This window comes from Salmo salar, chromosome ssa05 (genome assembly GCF_905237065.1).
Source record: "Salmo salar chromosome ssa05, Ssal_v3.1, whole genome shotgun sequence".
Classification (NCBI taxonomy): domain Eukaryota; kingdom Metazoa; phylum Chordata; class Actinopteri; order Salmoniformes; family Salmonidae; genus Salmo; species Salmo salar.
This window is the reverse complement of record NC_059446.1, coordinates 85,311,849-85,335,332: the sequence shown is the minus strand read 5'-3', so window position 1 is coordinate 85,335,332 and position 23,484 is coordinate 85,311,849. Positions and strand designations below refer to the sequence as shown.

General features: G+C 48.4%; 1 protein-coding gene across 1 annotated transcript in view; it reads right to left on the bottom strand.

Annotated features, from left to right (window-relative positions):
- Window positions 1-23,484, bottom strand: part of LOC106573032 (neurobeachin-like protein 2) — a 143,692-nt gene that overhangs the window by 56,951 nt on the left and 63,257 nt on the right. The window contains 13 exon segments of the mRNA XM_045717767.1: window positions 693-871; window positions 3,292-3,380; window positions 7,106-7,265; window positions 11,721-11,876; window positions 12,564-12,717; window positions 14,012-14,104; window positions 14,409-14,433; window positions 15,736-15,895; window positions 20,008-20,141; window positions 20,692-20,851; window positions 20,853-20,870; window positions 21,364-21,456; window positions 22,806-22,888. Of these exon segments, the coding sequence (XP_045573723.1) occupies window positions 693-871; window positions 3,292-3,380; window positions 7,106-7,265; window positions 11,721-11,876; window positions 12,564-12,717; window positions 14,012-14,104; window positions 14,409-14,433; window positions 15,736-15,895; window positions 20,008-20,141; window positions 20,692-20,851; window positions 20,853-20,870; window positions 21,364-21,456; window positions 22,806-22,888 (1,504 nt within the window).

Here is a 23,484-nt window from a genome sequence, read left to right as displayed (position 1 = left end):
GTAGAGCTGAACACATGTTAACTGATCTATAGCAGGGGTAGAGCTGAACACATGTTAACTGATCTATAGCAGGGGTAAAGCTGAACACATGTTAACTGATCTATAGCGGGGGTAAAGAGCTGAACACATGTTAACTGATCTATAGCAGGGGTAGTGCTGAACACATGTTAACTGATCTATAGCAGGGGTAGAGCTGAACACATGTTAACTGATCTATAGCAGGGGTAGAGCTGAACACATGTTAACTGATCTATAGCAGGGGTAAAGAGCTGAACACATGTTAACTGATCTATAGCAGGGGTAGTGCTGAACACATGTTAACTGATCTATAGCAGGGGTAGAGCTGAACACATGTTAACTGATCTATAGCAGGGGTAGAGCTGAACACATGTTAACTGATCTATAGCAGGGGTAGAGCTGAACACATGTTAACTGATCTATAGCAGGGGTAGAGCTGAACACATGTTAACTGATCTATAGCAGGTGTAAAGAGCTGAACACATGTTAACTGATCTATAGCAGGGGTAAAGAGCTGAACACATGTTAACTGATCTATAGCAGGGGTAGAGCTGAATCCAGAAACTATCTTGTTCATTGTCCAGAAATATAAAATATCATTTAAGTTATTATTGATTCCCAACTTTTCGAATCGATACAGATTCCCTCAATCGACTAATGGAAGTCATCCCTACCTGAGAGGGGGGCGGGAGGAGGAGGGGTCCAGGGAGCTGTGGGTGCTGGAGCCTGCCAGGGAGGGACCACGAGACTCATAGGACTCCTTCATATAGAGCTTAGTTAACACATCCTGCCAGCCTGGCTGACGGGCCAGCTGACGAACATAGTCCTCATTGTCATAGATCAGGTAGAAGAGCTGGGAGATGGAGAGAGAGAGAGAGAGAGAGAGAGAGAGAGAGAGAGAGAGAGAGAGAGAGAGGGAGAAGCGATGGAGAGAGAGGGGGGCATAAGGCGAGGGAGAGAGCAGGGGAAAGAGAGAGAGGGAGAAGGGGAGAGAAAGATAAAAACAGGGAACAATCAAGCCTTTAGCTGCCCAATAGTCTATACCTGTAGCTGCCCTATAGTCTATACCTGTAGCTGCCCTATAGTCTATACCTTTAGCTGCCTTATAGTCTATACCTGTAGCTGCCCAATAGTCTATACCTGTAGCTGCCCTATAGTCTATACCTGTAGCTGCCCTATAGTCTATACCTGTAGCTGCCCTATAGTCTATACCTGTAGCTGCCCTATAGTCTATACCTGTAGCTGCCCTATAGTCTATACCTGTAGCTGCCCTATAGTCTATACCTGTAGCTGCCCTATAGTCTATACCTGTAGCTGCCCTATAGTCTATACCTGTAGCTGCCCTATAGTCTATACCTTTAGCTGCCCCTATAGTCTATACCTGTAGCTGCCCTATAGTCTATACCTTTAGCTGCCCTATAGTCTATACCTGTAGCTGCCCCTATAGTCTATACCTGTAGCTGCCCTATAGTCTATACCTGTAGCTGCCCTATAGTCTATACCTTTAGCTGCCCTATAGTCTATACCTTTACCTTTAGCTGCCCAATAGTCTATACCTTTACCTTTAGCTGCCCTATAGTCTATACCTTTAGCTGCCCTATAGTCTATACCTTTACCTTTAGCTGCCCCTATAGTCTATACCTTTAGCTGCCCTATAGTCTATACCTTTAGCTGCCCTATAGTCTATACCTTTAGCTGCCCAATAGTCTTTACCTTTAGCTGCCCTATAGTCTATACCTTTAGCTGCCCTATAGTCTATACCGTTATCTTTAGCTGCCCTATAGTCTATACCTTTAGCTGCCCTATAGTCTATACCTTTACCTTTAGCTGCCCTATAGTCTATACCTTTACCTTTAGCTGCCCTATAGTCTATACCTTTAGCTGCCCTATAGTCTATACCTTTAGCTGCCCAATAGTCTATACCTTTAGCTGCCCAATAGTCTATACCTGTAGCTGCCCTATAGTCTATACCTTTAGCTGCCCTATAGTCTATACCTTTAGCTGCCCTATAGTCTATACCTTTACCTTTAGCTGCCCTATAGTCTATACCTTTACCTTTAGCTGCCCTATAGTCTATACCTTTAGCTGCCCTATAGTCTATACCTTTAGCTGCCCTATAGTCTATACCTTTAGCTGCCCAATAGTCTATACCTGTAGCTGCCCTATAGTCTATACCTTTAGCTGCCCTATAGTCTATACCTTTAGCTGCCCTATAGTCTATACCTTTAGCTGCCCAATAGTCTATACCTTTTGCTGCCCTATAGTCTATACCTTTAGCTGCCCTATAGTCTATACCTTTACCTTTAGCTGCCATATAGTCTATACCTTTAGCTGCCCTATAGTCTATACATTTAGCTGCCCTATAGTCTATACCTTTAGCTGCTCTATAGTCTATACCTGTAGCTGCCCTATAGTCTATACCTGTAGCTGCCCAATAGTCTATACCTTTAGCTGCCCAATAGTCTATACCTTTAGCTGCCCTATAGTCTATACCTTTAGCTGCCCTATAGTCTATACCTTTAGCTGCCCTATAGTCTATACCTTTAGCTGCCCTATAGTCTATACCTTTAGCTGCCCTATAGTCTATACCTTTAGCTGCCCTATAGTCTATCTAGCTGTCCAATAGTCTATACCTAGCTGTCCAATAGTCTATACCTTTAGCTGTCCAATAGTCTATACCTTTAGCTGCCCTATAGTCTATACCTTTAGCTGCCCTATAGTCTATACATGTAGCTGTCCAATAGTCTATACCTTTAGCTGCCCTATAGTCTATACCTTTAGCTGCCCTATAGTCTATACCTTTAGCTGCCCTATAGTCTATACCTTTAGCTGCCCAATAGTCTATACCGTTATCTTCAATTGTACTATACTTAGTAATGACCTGAGAGAATGTGAAGATATACAGTGGAGGGGAAAGAGGACAGTGGAGGGGAAAGAGGACTAAAGGAGGGGAAAGAGGACTAGAGTAGGGGAAAGAGGACTAGAGTAGGGGAAAGAGAACTAGAGGAATGGAAAGAGGACTAGAGAAAGGGAAAGTGGACAAGTGGAGGGGAAAGAGGACTAGAGGAGGGGAAAGAGGAGAGGACTAGGGGAAAGAGGACTGGAGGAGGGGAAAGAGGACTAGAGGAGGGGAAAGAGGACTAGAGGAGGGGATAGAGGAGGGGAAAGAGGACTAGAGGTGGGGAAAGAGGACTAGAGGTGGGGAAAGAGGACTAGAGGAGGGGTTAACAGGATAGTGGAAGGGAAAGAAGATTAGTGTAGGTAGGGACTGACCTTGCGACAGACGTCCAGACGGACAGTGAGCTCAGCACGGTGGGACAGATGGACCACAGCCAGCAGGTCTCTGAAGTTAGGAGTGGCATCTACACAAAACAATGACAATCAGAAGTACACAGTAAAGTATATCCCCAATAGATATACATACTATAGGAACAACAAGGAGAGGGGTTATACACAGTAAAGTATACTGCTCAAAAAAATAAAGGGAACACTAAAATAACACATCCTAGATCTGAATGAATAAATTAATCTTATTAAATACTTTTTTCTTTACATAGTTGAATGTGCTGACAACAAAATCACACAAAAATAATCAATGGAAATCCAATTTATTAACCCATGGAGGTCTGGATTTGGAGTCACACTCAAAATTAAAGTGGAAAACCACACTACAGGCTGATCCAACTTTGATGTAATGTCCTTAAAACAAGTCAAAATGAGGCTCAGTAGTGTGTGTGGCCTCCATGTGCCTGTATGACCTCCCTACAACGCCTGGGCATGCTCCTGATGAGGTGGCGGACGGTCTCCTGAGGGATCTCCTCCCAGACCTGGACTAAAGCATCCGCCAACTCCTGGACAGTCTGTGGTGCAACGTGGCGTTGGTGGATGGAGCGAGACATGATGTCCCAGATGTACTCAATTGGATTCAGGTCTGGGGAACGGGCGGGCCAGTCCATAGCATCAATGCCTTCCTCTTGCAGGAACTGCTGACACACTCCAGCCACATGAGGTCTAGCATTGTCTCGCATTAGGAGGAACCCAGGGCCAACCGCACCAGCATATGGTCTCACAAGGGGTCTGAGGATCTCATCTCGGTATCTAATGGCAGTCAGGCTACCTCTGGCGAGCACATAGAGGGCTGTGGGGCCCCCCAAAGAAATGCCACCCCACACCATGACTGACCCACCGCCAAACCGGTCATGCTGGAGGATGTTGCAGGCAGCAGAACGTTCTCCACGGGCGTCTCCAGACTCTGTCACATGTGCTCAGTGTGAACCTGCTTTCATCTGTGAAGAGCACAGGGCGCCAGTGGCGAATTTGCCATTCTTGGTGTTCTCTGGCAAATGCCAAACGTCCTGCACGGTGTTGGGCTGTAAGCACAATCCCCACCTGTGGACGTCGGGCCCTCATACCACCCTCATGGAGTCTGTTTCTGACCGTTTGAGCAGACACATGCACATTTGTGGCCTGCTGGAGGTCATTTTGCAGGGCTCTGGCAGTGCTCCTCCTGCTCCTCCTTGCACAAAGGCGGAGGTAGCGGTCCTGCTGCTGGGTTGTTGCCCTCCTACGGCCTCCTCCACGTCTCCTGATGTACTGGCCTGTCTCCTGGTAGCGCTTCCATGCTCTGGACACTACGCTGACAGACACAGCAAACCTTCTTGCCACAGCTCGCATTGATGTGCCATCCTGGATGAGCTGCACTACCTGAGCCACTTGTGTGGGTTGTAGACTCCATCTCATGCTACCACTAGAGTGAAAGCACCGCCAGCATTCAAAAGTGACCAAAACATCAGCCTGGAAGCATAGGAACTGAGAAGTGGTCTGTGGTCCCCACCTGCAGAACCACTCCTTTATTGGGGGTGTCTTGCTAATTGCCTATAATTTCCACCTGTTGTCTATTCCATTTGCACAACAGCATGTGAAATTTACTGTCAATCAGTGTCGCTTCCTAAGTGGACAGTTTGATTTCACAGAAGTGTGATTGACTTGGAGTTACATTGTGTTGTTTAAGTGTTCCCTTTATTTTTTTGAGCAGTGTATATACCCTATAGACATACAGTTGAAGTCGGAAGTTTACATGCACTAAGTTGACTGTACATACAAACAGTTTGGAAAATTCCAGAAAATGATGTCATGGCTTTAGAAGCTTCTGATAGGCTAAATGACATCACTTGAGTCAATTGGAGGTGTACCTGTTGATGTATTTCAAGGCCTACCTTCAAACTCAGTGCCTCTTTGCTTGACGTCATGGGAAAATCAAAAGAAATCAGCCAAGACCTCAGAAAACAAATTGTGGACCTCCACAAGTCTGGTTCATCCTTGGGAGCAATTTCGAAACGCCTGAAGGTACCACGTTCATCTGTACAAACAATAGTACGCAAGTATAAACACCATGGGACCACACAGCCGTTATACCGCTCAGGAAGGAGACGCGTTCTGTCTCCTAGAGATGAACGTACGTTGGTGCGAAAAGTGCAAATCAATCCCAGAACAACAGCAAAGCACCTTCTGAAGATGCTGGAGGAAACAGGTACAAAAGTATCTATATCCACAGTAAAACGAGTCCTATATCGACATAACCTGAAAGGCCGCTCAGCAAGGAAGAAGCCACTGCTCCAAAACCGCCATAAAAAAGCCTGACTACGGTTTGCAACTGCACACAGGGACAAAGATCGTACTTTTGGAGAAATGTCCTCTGGTCTGATGAAACAAAAATAGAACTGTTTGGCCATAATGACCATTGTTATGTTTGGAGGAAAAAGGGGAGGCTTGCAAGCTGAAGAACACCATCCCAACCGTGAAGCACGGGGGTGGCAGCATCATGTTGTGGGAGTGCTTTGCTGCAGGAGGGACTGGTGCACTTCACAAAATAGATGGCATCATGAGGGAGGAAAATTATGTGGATATATTGAAGCAACATCTCAAGACATCAGTCAGGAAGTTAAAGCTTGGTCGCAAATGGGTCTTCCAAATGGACAATGACCCCAAGCATACTTCCAAAGTTGTGGCAAAATGGCTTAAGGACAACAAAGTCAAGGTATTGGAGTGGCCATCACAAAGCCCTGACCTCAATCCTATAGAAAATTTGTGGGCAGAACTGAAAAAGCGTGTGCGAGCAAGGAGGCCTACAAACCTGACTCAGTTACACCAGCTCTGTCAGGAGGAATGGGCCAAAATGAACCCAACTTATTGCGGTAAGGTTGTGGAAGGCTACCCAAAATGTTTGACCCAAGTTAAACAATTTAAAAGGCAATGCTACCAAATACTAATTGAGTGTATGTAAACTTTTGACCCACTGGGAATGTGATGAAAGAAATAAAAGCTGAAATAAATCAATCTCTCTACTATTATTCTGACATTTCACATTCTTAAAATAAAGTGGTGATCCCAACTGACCTAAAACTATCATTTTTACTAGGATTAAATGTCAGAAATTGTGAAAAACTGAGTTTAAATGTATATGGCTAAGGTTTATGTAACTTCCGACTTCAACTGTACATACTATAGGAACAACAAGAAGAGGGGTTATACACAGTAAAATATATCCTCTATAGATATACATACTATAGGAACAACAAGGAGAGTGTTTATACACAGTAAAATATATCCTCTATAGATATACATACTATAGGAACAACAAGGTTATAGTTGAGACTGTTTCATGTTGACATTTCAGCTCTAAAGCCTTTCTGAAGACTAGCCATCAATACAAGAATAAAACGCATTGTAAAAGGATGACTGTACAGGAACACAGGACAAAAACAGACCTGGCATTTTTATGAATTTTTTAATTTAACCTTTATTTAACTAGGTAGGCCAGTTGAGAACAAGTTCTCATTTACAACTGCGACCTGGCCAAGATAAAGCAAAGCAGTGCGACAAAAACAACAACACAGAGTTGTTGGCACCCAAATAGCACCCTAGTCCCTATATAGTGCACTACTTTTGGCCAAAGCCCTATGAGAACCCTAGTCCCTATATAGAGCACTACTTTTGACAGGGCACTATGGGCCTTAGTAGTTTACTAGACTGTATAAAGGGAATAGGGCTCCATTTGGGACATGAGCAGAGGCTATATGAGGCCTACCTGTAGCGAGCACCTGCTCATACAGACAGCGCACGGTGGTCATGGTTACGGGGACGTCTCCTAGGAAACAGACAAGACCCAGGTATCCAAAATCCTTCAACTTGACACGTTGCTTGGCGCGCTCAGACACTCGTTCACTCTTCAGGATCTTGTACAGAACCTGCGTCAACGACCAAGGAGGAGAGCAGGAGATTTGTGTTTGATGAGATTTCAACAACACTGACCTACGGCTCAGATAAACTAGGAAAGATGGGGAGATTGTGTATTGAGTGTATGACTAGGTAAAACTCTGAACATAGAATGGCTATAGTTGCAGTATCTTCGGTAAATTCCCCAACATGCACCGGTTAGTGTGATGTGGTGGTAGTGTGATGTGGTGGTGGTGTGATGGTGGTGTGATGTGGTGGTGGTGTGGTGTGGTGGTAGTGTGATGTGATGGGGGGTGTGATGTGGTGGTGGTGGTGTGATGTGGTGGTGGTAGAGTGATGTGGTGGTGGTAGAGTGATGTGGTGGTGGTGGTGTGATGTGGTGGTAGTGTGATGTGGTGGTGGTGGTAGTGTGATGTGGTGGTGGTGTGGTGTGGTGTGGTGGTGGTAGAGTGATGTGGTGGTGGTGGTAGTGTGATGTGGTGGTGGTGTGGTGTGGTGTGGTGGTGGTTTGATGTGGTGGTGGTAGTGTGATGTGGTGGTGGTGTGATGTGGTGGTGGTGTGATGTGGAGGTGGTAGTGTGATGGTGGTAGTGTGATGTGGTGGTGGTGGTAGTGATGTGGTGGTGGTGGTAGTGATGTGGTGGTGGTGTGATGTAGTGGTGGTGTGGTGGTAGTGTGATGTGGTGGTAGTGTGATGTGGTGGTGGTGTGATGTGGTGGTGGTGTGATGTGGAGGTGGTAGTGTGATGCTGGTAGTGTGATGTGGTGGTGGTAGTGTGTTGTGGTGATGTGGTGGTGGTGTGATGTGGTGGTGGTGTGATGTGGTGGTGGTAGTGTGATGTGGTAGTGGTGTGATGTGGTGGTGGTGTGATGTGGTGTGGTGGTGGTGTGATGTGGTGGTGGTAGTGTGATGTGGTAGTGTGATGTGGTGGTAGTGTGATGTGGTGGTGGTAGTGTGATGTGGTGGTGGTAGTGTGATGTGGTAGTGTGGTGTGGTGGTAGTGTGATGTGGTGGTGGTGTGATGTGGTGGTAGTGTGATGTGGTGGTGTGGTGGTAGTGTGATGTGGTGGTGGTGGTGTGATGTGGTGGTGGTGGTGTGATGTGGTGGTGGTGTGGTGGTGTGATGTGGTGGTGGTGTGATGTGGTGGTGGTGGTGGTGTGATGTGGTGGTGGTGGTGTGATGTGGTGGTGGTAGTGTGATGTGGTGGTGGTAGTGTGATGTGGTTGTGTGATGTGGTAGTGTGATGTGGTGGTGGTGTGATGTGGTGATGTGATGTGCTGGTGGTGTGGTGGTAGTGTGATGTGGTGGTGGTGTGATGTGGTGGTGGTAGTGTGATGTGGTGGTGTGATGTGGTGGTGGTGTGATGTGGTGGTGGTGTGATGTGGTGGTGGTGTGATGGTGGTGGTGTGATGGTGGTGGTGTGATGGTGGTGGTGTGATGTGGTGGTGCGATGTGGTGGTGATGGTAGTGTGATGTGGTGGTGGTGTGTGGTGGTGGTGGTGTGATGTGGTGGTAGTGGTGTGATGGTGGTGTGATGTGGTGGTGGTGGTGCAATGTGGTGGTGGTAGTGTGATGTGGTGGTGGTGTGATGTGGTGGTGGTGGTAGTGTGATATGGTGGTGGTGGTGTGATGTGGTGGTGGTAGTGTGATGTGGGGGTGGTAGTGTGATATGGTGGTGGTGGTGTGATGTGGTGGTGGTAGTGTGATATGGTGGTGGTAGTGTGATGTGGTGGTGGTGTGATGTGGTGGTGGTGTGATGCGGTGTGATGGTGATGTGGTGGTGGTGGTGGTGCGATGTGGTGGTGGTTGTGCGATGTGGTGGTTGTGCGATGTGGTGGTGGTAGTGTGATGTGGTGGTGGTAGTGTGATAAGGTGGTGGTGGTAGTGTGATAAGGTGGTGGTGGTAGTGTGATGTGGTGGTGGTAGTGTGATGTGGTGGTGGTGGTAGTGTGATGTGGTGGTGGTGGTAGTGTGATGTGGTGGTGGTAGTGTGATATGGTGGTGGTGGTAGTGTGATGTGGTGGTGGTGGTAGTGTGATGTGGTGGTGGTAGTGTGATGTGGTGGTGGTAGTGTGATGTGGTGGTGGTGGTGTGATATGATGGTGGTGGTAGTGTGATGTGGTGGTGGTGGTGTGGTGGTGGTGGTAGTGTGATATGATGGTGGTGGTAGTGTGATGTGGTGGTGGTAGTGTGATGTGGTGGTGGTGGTGGTGTGATGTGGTAGTGTGATGTGGTGGTGGTGATGGTGGTAGTGTGATGTGGTGGTGGTGATGGTGGTAGTGTGATGTGGTGGTGGTAGTGTAATGGTGGTGGTGGTGGTGTGATGTGGTGGTAGTGTGATGTGGTGGTGGTGGTAGTGTGGTGGTGGTAGTGTGATGTGGTGGTGGTGTGATGTGGTGGTGGTGTGATGTGGTGTGATGGTGGTGTGATGTGGTGGTGGTGGTGCGATGTGGTGGTGGTTGTGCGATGTGGTGGTGGTAGTGTGATATGGTGGTGGTAGTGTGATATGGTGGTGGTAGTGTGATGTGGTGGTGGTGGTAGTGTGATATGGTGGTGGTGTGATGTGGTGGTGGTGGTGGTGTGATGTGGTGGTGGTAGTGTGATATGGTGGTGGTAGTGTGATGTGGTGGTGGTGTGATGTGGTGGTGGTAGTGTGATGTGGTGGTGGTAGTGTGATGTGGTGGTGTGATGTGGTGGTGGTAGTGTGATGTGGTGGTGGTGTGATGTGGTGGTGGTGTGATATGATGGTGGTGGTAGTGTGATGTGGTGGTGGTGGTAGTGTGATGTGGTGGTGGTGGTGGTGTGATGTGGTGGTGGTGGTAGTGTGATGTGGTGGTGGTGGTGTGATGTGGTGGTGGTGGTAGTGTGATGTGGTGGTGGTGGTGTGATGTGGTGGTGGTGTGATGTGGTGTGATGGTGGTGTGATGTGGTGGTGGTGGTGCGATGTGGTGGTGGTTGTGCGATGTGGTGGTGGTAGTGTGATATGGTGGTGGTGTGATGTGGTGGTGGTAGTGTGATATGGTGGTGGTCGTAGTGTGATATGGTGGTGGTGTGATGTGATGGTGGTGTGATGTGGTGGTGGTGGTGGTGTGATGTGGTGGTGGTAGTGTGATATGGTGGTGGTAGTGTGATGTGGTGGTGGTAGTGTGATGTGGTGGTGGTAGTGTGATGTGGTGGTGGTGGTGTGATGTGGTGGTGGTGGTAGTGTGATGTGGTGGTGGTGTGATGTGGTGGTGGTGGTAGTGTGATGTGGTGGTGGTAGTGTGATGTGGTGGTGGTAGTGTGATGTGTTGGTGGTGTGATGTGTTGGTGGTGGTGGTGGTGGTGATAGTGTGATGTGGTGGTAGTGTGATGTGGTGGTGGTGGTAGTGTGATGTGGTGGTGGTGGTGGTGTGATGTGGTGGTGGTGGTAGTGTGATGTGGTGGTGGTGGTAGTGTGATGTGGTGGTGGTGGTGGTGTGATGTGGTGGTGGTGGTGGTGTGATGTGGTGGTGGTGGTGGTGTGATGTGGTGGTGGTTAGTGTGATGTGGTGGTGGTAGTGTGATGTGGTGGTGGTAGTGTGATGTGGTGGTGGTGGTAGTGTGATGTGGTGGTGGTAGTGTGATGTGATGTGGTGGTAGTGTGATGTGATGTGGTGGTGGTGTGATGTGGTGGTGGTGTGATGTGGTGGTGGTGGTAGTGTGATGTGGTGGTGGTGGTAGTGTGATGTGGTGGTGGTGGTGGTAGTGTGATGTGGTGGTGGTGATGGTGGTAGTGTGATGTGGTGGTGGAAGTGTAATGGTGGTGGTGGTGGTGTGATGTGGTGGTGGTGGTGTGATGTGGTGGTGGTGGTAGTGTGGTGTGGTGGTGGTAGTGTGATGTGTTGGTGGTGGTAGTGTGATGTGGTGGTGGTAGTGTGATGTGGTGGTGGTGGTAGTGTGATGTGGTGGTGGTGGTAGTGTGATGTGGTGGTGGTGGTGGTAGTGTGATGGTGGTGGTGGTGGTAGTGTGATGGTGGTGGTGGTGGTAGTGTGATGGTGGTGGTGGTGGTAGTGTGGTGGTGGTGGTAGTGTGATGTGGTGGTAGTGTGATGTGGTGGTGGTGGTAGTGTGATGTGGTGGTGGTGGTAGTGTGATGTGGTGGTGGTAGTGTGATGTGGTGGTGGTAGTGTGATGTGGTGGTGGTGGTAGTGTGATGTGGTGGTGGTGGTGGTGTGATGTGGTGGTGGTGGTGTGATCGTGATGTGGTGGTGGTGGTTGTTGTTTTGGTAGTGTGATGTGGTGGTGGTGGTAGTGTGGTGTGGTGGTGGTGGTAGTGTGATGTGGTGGTGGTAGTGTGATGTGGTGGTGGTAGTGTGATGTGGTGGTGGTAGTGTGATGTGGTGGTGGTGGTAGTGTGATGTGGTGGTGGTAGTGTGATGTGGTGGTGGTAGTGTGATGTGGTGGTGGTAGTGTAATGGTGGTGTGATGCAGCAGACTGACTCACCCTGAAGACTCTCTCCCTGACCTCGTCTCCAAAGCTGGGTTTGAGCAGCAGACAGTAGAGCTGTTCTACTCCCCACTCCAACAGTACAGCCTGGACCTGCTCTCTGGGAGGGCTGCTCCTCAACAGACTGTAAACCACATCTAATGCACTCACCACCTGATGGAGAGAGAGAGAGGAGGGAGAGGGAGGGGTGGAGAGAGAGAGAGAGGAGGGAGAGGGGGGTGGAGAGAGAGAGAGAGAGAGAGGGAAGGGAGGGGTGGAGAGAGAGAGAGAGAGGGGAGGGAGGGGGAGAGGTGGAGAGAGAGAGAGAGAGAGAGAGAGAGAGGGGGAGAGGTGGAGAGAGCAAGAGGAGGGAGGGGGAGAGCGAGGGGTGGAGAGAGCGAGAGGAGGGAGGGGGAGAGTAAGTGATTGGGATGAATATAGGGAGTGGAGAGAGAAAGAGGGTAAGAGAGGGGTAGGGTGGAGAGGGGTGGGGAGAGAGAGTGAGTGGGGGGAGAAAAGAGGACAGTGAGAGTAAGTGATGGGAGTAGAAATAGAGAGATAGAGGTGGGAGGTTGAGAAGAGGGGACGTAGAGGTGGGAGGTTGAGAAGAGGGGACGTAGAGGTGGGAGGTTGAGAAGAGGGGACGTAGAGGTGGGAGGTTGAGAAGAGGGGACGTAGAGGTGGGAGGTTGAGAAGAGGGGACGTAGAGGTGGGAGGTTGAGAAGAGGGGACGTAGAGGTGGGAGGTTGAGAGGGAGGAGACATGTGAGCGGAATTATAGGGTTCAAGAAAGGACAGGGTTTGATCCAAAAACTCTCTGAATAAAGACAAGGAGTAAGCATGTCTACGTTAGCTTGCGTACCTGCTGCTCCTCTCCTATAGCCAGTGTGTAGGCCAAGATGCTGTGGAGCTCTTCAGGAGTAGGACACTTGAGGAGGAAGTCTCTCAGCAGAGAGAACAGAGAGATCTGAACAGTCTGCTTTTCATCAGACAGAGGACTGCCATCTTTCTCCACACTGAGAGCACACAGGCACACAGAGATGAACAAATCAGATGATGTACATATGGAGGCATACAAACAACAGTGACATCTACATGTACATACATCTATCATGCATTTTTTTGCCATCTACATGGAGGCTATCATTTTTAAGAAGCATAGATAAGTCACAATTCACCATTTGTGTCATTAAGATGATGACTACCATAGTAAAGGGTTGTTGAGGTACCTGTAGTGTAAAGGGTTGTTGAGGTACCTGTAGTGTAAAGGGTTGTTGAGGTACCTGTAGTGTAAAGGGTTGATGAGGTACCTGTAGTGTAAAGGGGTGTTGAGGTACCTGTAGTGTAAAGGGTTGTTGAGGTACCTGTAGTGTAAAGGGTTGTTGAGGTACCTGTAGTGTAAAGGGTTGTTGAGGTACCTGTAGTGTAAAGGGTTGTTGAGGTACCTGTAGTGTAAAGGGTTGTTGAGGTACCTGTAGTGTAAAGGGTTGTTGAGGTACCTGTAGTGTAAAGGGTTGATGAGGTACCTGTAGTGTAAAGGGTTGTTGAGGTACCTGTAGTGTAAAAGGTTGTTGAGGTACCTGTAGTGTAAAGGGGTGTTGAGGTACCTGTAGTGTAAAGGGTTGTTGAGGTACCTGTAGTGTAAAGGGTTGTTGAGGTACCTGTAGTGTAAAGGGTTGTTGAGGTACCTGTAGTGTAAAGGGTTGTTGAGGTACCTGTAGTGTAAAGGGTTGTTGAGGTACCTGTAGTGTAAAGGGTTGTTGAGGTACCTGTAGTGTAAATGGTTGTTGAGGTACCTGTAGTGTAAAGGGTTGTTGAGGTACCTGTAGTGTAAAGGGTTGTTGAGGTACCTGTAGTGTAAAGGGTTGTTGAGGTACCTGTAGTGTAAAGGGTTGTTGAGGTACCTGTAGTGTAAAGGGTTGTTGAGGTACCTGTAGTGTAAAGGGTTGTTGAGGTACCTGTAGTGTAAAGGGGTGTTGAGGTACCTGTAGTGTAAAGGGTTGTTGAGGTACCTGTAGTGTAAAGGGTTGTTGAGGTACCTGTAGTGTAAAGGGTTGATGAGGTACCTGTAGTGTAAAGGGTTGTTGAGGTACCTGTAGTGTAAAGGGTTGTTGAGGTACCTGTAGTGTAAAGGGTTGTTGAGGTACCTGTAGTGTAAAGGGTTGTTGAGGTACCTGTAGTGTAAAGGGTTGTTGAGGTACCTGTAGTGTAAAAGGGTTGTTGAGGTACCTGTAGTGTAAAGGGTTGTTGAGGTACCTGTAGTGTAAAGGGTTGTTGAGGTACCTGTAGTGTAAAGGGTTGTTGAGGTACCTGTAGTGTGTCCGTATGGTATCCAGGATGTACTGCACTCCATATTTCTTCCTCATGCGCTGCTTCCCGTCCTTGATCACCGACGACACGGTACTGGACATGGCCTTCACAGACAACACATCAATATGAGGTACTGGACATGGCCTTCACAGACAACACATCAATATGAGGTACTGGACATGGCCTTCACAGACAACACATCAATATGAGGTACTGGACATGGCCTTCACAGACAACACATCAATATGAGGTACTGGACATGGCCTTCACAGACAACACATCAATATGAGGTACTGGACATGGCCTTCACAGACAACACATCAATATGAGGTACTGGACATGGCCTTCACAGACCACACATCAATATAAGGTACTAGACACGGCATTCAGACAACACATCAATAGGAGGTACTGGACATGGCCTTCACAGACAACACATCACACACATTGGCTGTGTCCCGAATGGCACCCTATTCCCTATTTAAGGCACTACCAAAAGTAGTGGTGCACTTTATAGGGAATAAGGTGCTATTTAGGACACAAGTCCTTCACTTCTATGTTATTGACAATGCAGTCTGAAAATGTACCACTGGAAAACAGCATTAATTTATATGATGTCACGAGTACAGACTTACATCCTGGAGGGCATTGATTCATACAGTATCAGTGGGTAATAGCTATGATAATATATTCCCTCTGTACCAAAGGGTTATGTCTCAGCCTGTCTCTAGAAGTCCCTGGGCTACACGCATATGAAAGTGGCAGAGTTAGCTTTGACAGAGCCGACCAAAGTCTGTTGATACTGGGATAGTCTTGCACACTGTAGGGACGCCACGCTAGACATAACCCTCCCAGATCTGTTTGTGCTTTAGCCAACAACTGCTCTGATGTTCAAAGGCCTACAGAACTGGCAACCAGGCTACAGTGGCTGACTGCTCTTACCCAGACACACAGCCGAAGTGGCTGCTGCTCCAGATGTGGAAGTCTACTGGCTACCAGGTTATAGTGGCTGACTGCTCTTACCCAGACACACAGCGAAGTGGCCGCTGCTCCAGATGTGGAAGTCTACTGGCTACCAGGTTATAGTGGCTGACTGCTCTTACCCAGACACACAGCAAAGTGGCTGCTGCTCCAGATGTGGAAGTCTACTGGCTACCAGGCTATAGTGGCTGACTGCTCTTACCCAGACACACAGCGAATGGCTGCTCCTCCAGATGTGGAAGTCTACTGGCTACCAGGCTATAGTGGCTGACTGCTCTTACCCAGACACACAGCGAATGGCTGCTCCTCCAGATGTGGAAGTCTACTGGCTACCAGGCTATAGTGGCTGACTGCTCTTACCCAGACACACAGCGAAGTGGCTGCTGCTCCAGATGTGGAAGTGTACTGGCTACCAGGCTATAGTGGCTGACTGCTCTTACCCAGACACACAGCAAAGTGGCTGCTGCTCCAGATGCGGAAGTCTACTGGCTACCAGGCTATAGTGGCTGACTGCTCTTACCCAGACACACAGCAAAGTGGCTGCTGGCCAGATGTGGAAGTCTACTGGCTACCAGGCTATAGTGGCTGACTGCTCTTACCCAGACACACAGCGAAGTGGCTGCTGCTCCAGATGCGGAAGTCTACTGGCTACAGTGGCTGAATGCTCTTACCCAGACACACAGTGAAGTGGCTGCTGCTCCAGATGTGGAAGTCTACTGGCTACAGTGGCTGACTGCTCTTACCCAGACACACAGCGAAGTGGCTGCTGCTCCAGATGCGGAAGTCAAATAGCAGGTGTTGGTAGAGCTGCAGGAGCAACGGACTGTTCTCCTCACTGGATACCTGCTCCAACAGGAACTGACACGCCATCAGAACAGACATATCCATCATACTACCTGGGACCTAGGAGAAAGAGATGGGAGAGGGAGAGAGAGATGGGGGAGGGAGAGAGACGGGGAGGGAGAGAGAGAGACGGGGGAGGGAGAGAGAGAGACGGGGGAGGGAGAGAGAGAGAGAGAGAGAGAGAGAGAGAGAGAGAGAGAGATGGGGGAGGGTAGAGAGACGGGGAGGGAGAGAGAGAGACGGGGAGGGAGAGAGAGAGACGGGGGAGGGAGAGAGGGGGGAGGGAGAGAGAGAGACGGGGAGAGAGAGAGATGGGGAGGGTAGAGAGACGGGGGAGGGAGAGAGAGAGAGATGGGGGGAGGGAGAGAGGGGAGGGAGAGAGAGAGAGACGGGGAGAGAGAGAGAGACGGAGGAGGGAGAGAGAGAGAGACGGGGGAGGGAGAGAGAGAGAGACGGGGGAGGGAGAGAGAGAGAGACGAGGGGAGGGAGAGAGAGAGAGAGGGGGAGGGAGAGAGAGAGAGACGGGGAGGGAGAGAGAGAGACGGGGGAGGGAGAGAGAGAGCGAGACGGGGGAGGGAGAGAGAGAGACGAGGGGGGGAGAGAGAGAGAGACGGGGAGGGAGAGAGAGAGACGGGGGAGGGAGAGAGAGAGACGGGGAGGGAGAGAAAGAGAGAGACGGGGGGAGGGAGAGAAACAGAGAGACGGGGGAGAGAGAGAGAGACGGGGAGAGAGAGAGAGACGGGGGAGAGAGAGAGAGACGGGGGAGAGAGAGAGAGAGAGAGAGACACGGGGGAGAGAGAGAGAGACGGGGGAGGGAGAGAGAGACGGGGAGGGAGAGAGATGGGGGAGGAAGAGAGAGATGAGATTGTCTACTTTCGCAGAAATGTGCTTCTCATAACATGCTCCATGTAACACGACAAGAGTAGAAGATTAAAAAGGGAGACAAGATGTACAAGTGTTTGTACTGTTTATCTGTCCTACTGTACTACAGTACTGTAGGATGATGATGGCTCTGGTCTGGACATTAGCTACTACAGTAATGTAGGATGATGATGCTCTGGTCTGGACATTAGCTACTACAGTACTGTAGGATGATGACGCTCTGGTCTGGACATTAGCTACTACAGTACCGTAGGATGATGATGCTCTGGTCTGGACATTAGCTACTACAGTACTGTAGGATGATGATGCTCTGGTCTGGACATTAGCTACTACAGTACTGTAGGATGATGATGCTCTGGTCTGGACATTAGCTACTACAGTACTGTAGGATGATGATGGCTCTGGTCTGGACATTAGCTACTACAGTACTGTAGGATGATGATGCTCTGGTCTGAACATTAGCTACTACAGTACTGTAGGATGATGATGCTCTGGTCTGGACATTAGCTACTACAATACCGTAGAATGATGATGGCTCTGGTCTGGACATTAGCTACTACAGTACTGTAGGAAGATGATGCTCTGGTCTGGACATTAGCTACTATGGATACACATCTACACACAATAACATGACCCAGGTTTTAACTGCTACTTAAATCTAAGTCATTCCCATTGTTTACTGACAGTACCCTAGTGAACATGGCTCCTATAATGGGACAGTACCCTAGTGAACATGGCTCCTATAATGGGACAGTACCCTAGTGAACATGGCTCCTATAACGGGACAGTACCCGTGAACATGGCTCCTATAACGGGACCCAGTATCCTAGTGAACATGGCTCCTATAACGGGCCAGTACCCTAGTGAGCATGGCTCCTATAACGGGCCAGTATCCTAGTGAACATGGCTCCTATAACGGGCCAGTACCTTAGTGAACATGGCTCCTATAATGGGCCAGTATCTTAGTGAATTTGGCTCCTATAACGGGCCAGTACCTTAGTGAACATGGCTCCTATAATGGGCCAGTATCTTAGTGAACATGGCTCCTATAACGGGCCAGTACCCTAGTGAGCATGGCTCCTATAATGGGCCAGTATCCTAGTGAACATGGCTCCTATAACGGGCCAGTACCTTAGTGAGCATGGCTCCTATAACGGGCCAGTATCCTAGTGAACATGGCTCCTATAACGGGCCAGTACCTTAGTGAACATGGCTCCTATAATGGGCCAGTATCTTAGTGAGCATGGCTCCTATAACGGGCCAGTACCTTAGTGAGCATGGCTCCTATAATGGGCCAGTATCCTAGTGAACATGGCTCCTATAACGGGCCAGTACCTTAGTGAGCATGGCTCCTATAATGGGCCAGTACCCTAGTGAACATGGCTCCTATAATGGGCCAGTATCCTAGTGAACATGGCTCCTATAACGGGCCAGTACCTTAGTGAGCATGGCTCCTATAATGGGCCAGTACCCTAGTGAACATGGCTCCTATAACGGGCCAGTACCCTAGTGAACATGGCTCCTATAATGGGCCAGTACCTTAGTGAGCATGGCTCCTATAATGGGCCAGTATCTTAGTGAGCATGGCTCCTATAACGGGCCAGTACCTTAGTGAGCATGGCTCCTATAATGGGCCAGTATCCTAGTGAACATGGCTCCTATAACGGGCCAGTACCTTAGTGAGCATGGCTCCTATAATGGGCCAGTACCCTAGTGAACATGGCTCCTATAATGGGCCAGTATCCTAGTGAACATGGCTCCTATAACGGGCCAGTACCTTAGTGAGCATGGCTCCTATAATGGGCCAGTACCCTAGTGAACATGGCTCCTATAACGGGCCAGTACCCTAGTGAACATGGCTCCTATAATGGGCCAGTACCTTAGTGAGCATGGCTCCTATAATGGGCCAGTACCTTAGTGAGCATGGCTCCTATAACGGGTCAGTACCTTAGTGAGCATGGCTCCTATAACGGGCCAGTACCTTAGTGAGCATGGCTCCTATAACGGGTCAGTACCTTAGTGAGCGTGGCTCCTATAATGCTGGGTCAGTACCTTAGTGAGCATGGCTCCTATAATGGGCCAGTACCTTAGTGAGCATGGCTCCTATAACGGGCCAGTACCTTAGTGAGCATGGCTCCTATAACGGGTCAGTACCTTAGTGAGCATGGCTCCTATAATGCTGGGCCAGTACCTTAGTGAGCATGGCTCCTATAACGGGCCAGTACCTTAGTGAGCATGGCTCCTATAGTGGGCCAGTACCTTAGTGAACATGGCTCCTATAACGGGCCAGTACCTTAGTGAGCATGGCTCCTATAATGCTGGGTCAGTACCTTAGTGAGCATGGTTCCTATAACGGGCCAGTACCTTAGTGAGCATGGCTCCTATAACGGGCCAGTACCTTAGTGAACATGGCTCCTATAACGGGCCAGTACCCTAGTGAACATGGCTCCTATAGTGGGCCAGTACCCTAGTGAGCATGGCTCCTATAACGGGTCAGTACCCTAGTGAACATGGCTCCTATAATGCTGGGTCAGTACCTTAGTGAGCATGGCTCCTATAACGGGCCAGTACCTTAGTGAGCATGGCTCCTATAACGGGTCAGTACCTTAGTGAGCATGGCTCCTATAACGGGCCAGTACCTTAGTGAGCATGGCTCCTATAACGGGCCAGTACCTTAGTGAGCATGGCTCCTATAACGGGTCAGTACCTTAGCGAGCATGGCTCCTATAACGGGCCAGTACCTTAGTGAGCATGGCTCCTATAACGGGTCAGTACCTTAGTGAGCATGGCTCCTATAATGGGCCAGTACCTTAGTGAGCATGGCTCCTATAACGGGTCAGTACCTTAGTGAGCATGGCTCCTAGATAACGGGTCAGTACCTTAGTGAGCATGGCTCCTATAACGGGCCAGTACCTTAGTGAGCATGGCTCCTATAATGCTGGGTCAGTACCTTAGTGAGCATGGCTCCTATAACGGGTCAGTACCTTAGTGAGCATGGCTCCTATAATGGGCCAGTACCTTAGTGAGCATGGCTCCTATAACGGGTCAGTACCTTAGTGAGCATGGCTCCTATAATGGGCCAGTACCTTAGTGAGCATGGCTCCTATAATGGGCCAGTACCTTAGTGAGCATGGCTCCTATAACGGGTCAGTACCTTAGTGAGCATGGCTCCTATAATGGGCCAGTACCTTAGTGAGCATGGCTCCTATAACGGGTCAGTACCTTAGTGAGCATGGCTCCTATAATGGGCCAGTACCTTAGTGAGCATGGCTCCTATAATGGGCCAGTACCTTAGTGAGCATGGCTCCTATAATGCTGGGTCCGTGGCAGTTCAGTAGACTCTCCTGGTTGACAGGGTGATGACGAATCAGATTCTTCACCATCAGCAGGAAGGCTGCTACACTGTTCCTCTCCAGCCGACCATCTGACACACACACACACACACACACACAAATGAATTGAGGTAAAATAAGCCTATTGAGTACGATAACGCTTCATCAGTGTTCACGGAGCACCATTTCCACAATCAAAATGTCCAAACTACTAAATTCAATCAGTATTCCCAGTAACGTAGCTCTTTAACACCCACTGACCTTGCAAAGTAGGTTAATTAAGCACTAAGGCCCAAGGGGGTGTGATATAAGGCCAATATACCACGGCTAAGGGCTGTTCTTAAGCACGACACAACAAGGTGCCTGGATACAGCCCTTAGCCGTGGTCTAGGGGCCATATACCTCAAACCCCCTGAGGTGCCTTATTGCTATTAGAAACTGGTTACGAATGTAATTTGAGCAGTAAACAAGTATACCTGCGGGTATATTGTGGCTGAAATGGCTGAAATGCTGTTTCAGCCAATTAGCATTCAGGGCTGGAACCCCCAGTTGATAATACAGTATAATATCTGTCTCTGTATTATCTCCAACACACACATACAGCAGTACAAACACACACTGGACCCTGTACAGGCTACTGACCGGAGGACTTGCCCAGTGGCAGCAGCATGCCGACAGGCCCCCGGGAGGAGCTACAGGTTAGTTCTGGTCCCAGCAGGTCTGACGTCTCCTGACCTCCTCCCTCCACCTGCTCTGCCTCACACACCTGTTCCAGGAGGGGCAGTAGAACCCCCATTCCCCCCCACTGTGTTCAACACATCCTACAGGGATACACACAGAGACATACATACATACACACACACAGTCACACACAGAGACATACATACATACACACAGTCACACACAGAGACATACATACATACACACAGTCACACACAGAGACATACATACATACACACAGTCACACACAGAGACATACATACACACAGTCACACACAGAGACATACATACATACACACAGTCACACACAGAGACATACATACATACACACAGTCACACACAGAGACATACATAGACACATACATACATAGAGAGACACACACACACAGTCAGACACAGAGACATACACACAGTCAGGCACAGAGACATACACACAGTCAGGCACAGAGACATACACATAGACAAAGTCTTGTCACTCGAGGAACCCTCACCTAAACACAGTGATGTTGTCAGAGCCAGGTCCAACTAGTTTACTGAGCTCTTGGTTAACAAAGACCGTAGCAACTGTTGGAGGGAGATTGAATAGCAACACACCTTGATGTCCCAGTTCACCACCCTGTGGCCTGTCAGTCTGCCATCATACTGGTGGTTAGGAGACAGGTCCACACAGATCTGACTCTTGAAGGCCTGAGACAAATACAAGTGTTTTAATGACAGCGTTACTACCCGTTGTTGCTCCAGCGTTACTACCCGTTGTTGCTCCAGCGTTACTACCCGTTGTTGCTCCAGTGTTACTACCCGTTGTTGCTCCAGCGTTACTACCCGTTGTTGCTCCAGCGTTACTACCCGTTGTTGCTCCAGCGTTACTACCCGTTGTTGCTCCAGCGTTACTACCCGTTGTTGCTCCAGCGTTACTACCCGTTGTTGCTCACCCCGTTGTTGCTCCAGCGTTACTACCCGTTGTTGCTCCAGCGTTACTACCCGTTGTTGCTCCAGCGTTACTACCCGTTGTTGCTCCAGCGTTACTACCCGTTGCTGCTCCAGCGTTACTACCCGTTGTTGCTCCAGCATTACTACCCGTTTTTAGTACAGCGCTACTACCCGTTTTTAGTACAGCGCTACTACCTGTTTTTAGTACAGCGTTACTACCTGTTTAGTACAGCGTTACTACCTGTTTTTAGTACAGCGTTACTACCTGTTTAGTACAGCGTTACTACCTGTTTTTAGTACAGCGTTACTACCTGTTGTTACTACAGAGTTACAACTTGTTACTACCTGTTTTAGTACATTGTTACTAGTTGTTTTTAGTACATTGTTAATACCTGTTGTTACTACAGCATTAGTACTTGTTTTTAGTACATTGTTACTACCTGTTGTTACTACAGCGTTACTACTTGTTTTTAGTACATTGTTACTACCTGTTGTTACTACAGCATTACTACTTGTTTTTAGTACATTGTTACTACAGCGTTACTACTTGTTTTTAGTACATTGTTACTACCTGTTGTTACTACAGCGTTACTACTTGTTTTTAGTACATTGTTACTACCTGTTGTTACTACAGCATTACTACTTGTTTTTAGTTACATTGTTACTACCTGTTACTACAGCGTTACTACTTGTTTTTAATACATTGTTACTACCTGTTGTTACTACAGCGTTACTACTTGTTTTGTACAGCGTTACTACCTGTTTTTAGTACAGCGTTACTACCTGTTTTTAGTACAGCGTTACTACCTGTTTTAGTACAGCGTTACTACCTGTTGTTACTACAGAGTTACTACCTGTTTTAGCACATTGTTACTAGTTGTTTTTAGTACATTGTTACTACAGCGTTACTACCTGTTGTTACTACAGCGTTACTACTTGTTTTTAGTACATTGTTACTACCTGTTGTTACTACAGCATTACTACTTGTTTTTAATACATTGTTACTACCTGTTGTTACTACAGCGTTACTACTTGTTTTTAGTACATTGTAACTGTGTTCTGGGAGGAGCCTGTGTCTGGGAGGAGCCTGTGAGGGAGCCACCCACCTGAGGAGTGTAGTAGAGAAGCAGTTTACTGTTGAGGTCCGACAGCTCTCCATCTGCCTTGAACAGGGACACATGGTTGGGGCCTGCGAGGCAGGGAGGGTTACAAGGTTACTATATATAGTGTGTTGGGTGTGTGTAGATAATGCAGAATGTATGGCCCTAGTGTGTGTGGCCTAGCTAGTGTGTGTAGTGTGTACTGTATACAATGTTCGGTCCCCCTGTAAATAAAACTACTAACTAGTAGGGGAGACAGAAGTAGAAGAGGGTAGAAGACAACAACTGGAGTCTGGCCAGTAGGCCTTAAACCATGTGGAACTGACCACCAAGTTACAGCCTTGTGTGTGTGGGAAGAGGGCTGCTTATATTATTGATGCTGTATGATGATGTGATATTCTATGTGAAGGCAGCAGCACTTTTTAATGTTCAGACCAATTACCCCTCAGGACAATAAAGTAAGTCCTAATCTTACCAGCAGCATATGCCCTTGGTGTGTGTGTATGTACCAGCAGTGTATCGGGCCTTGGTGTGTGTGTGTGTGTGTACCAGCAGCATATAGGGCCTTGGTGTGTGTGTATGTACCAGCAGTGTATCGGGCCTTGGTGTGTGTGTGTGTGTGTACCAGCAGCATATAGGGCCTTGGTGTGTGTGTATGTACCAGCAGTGTATCGGGCCTTGGTGT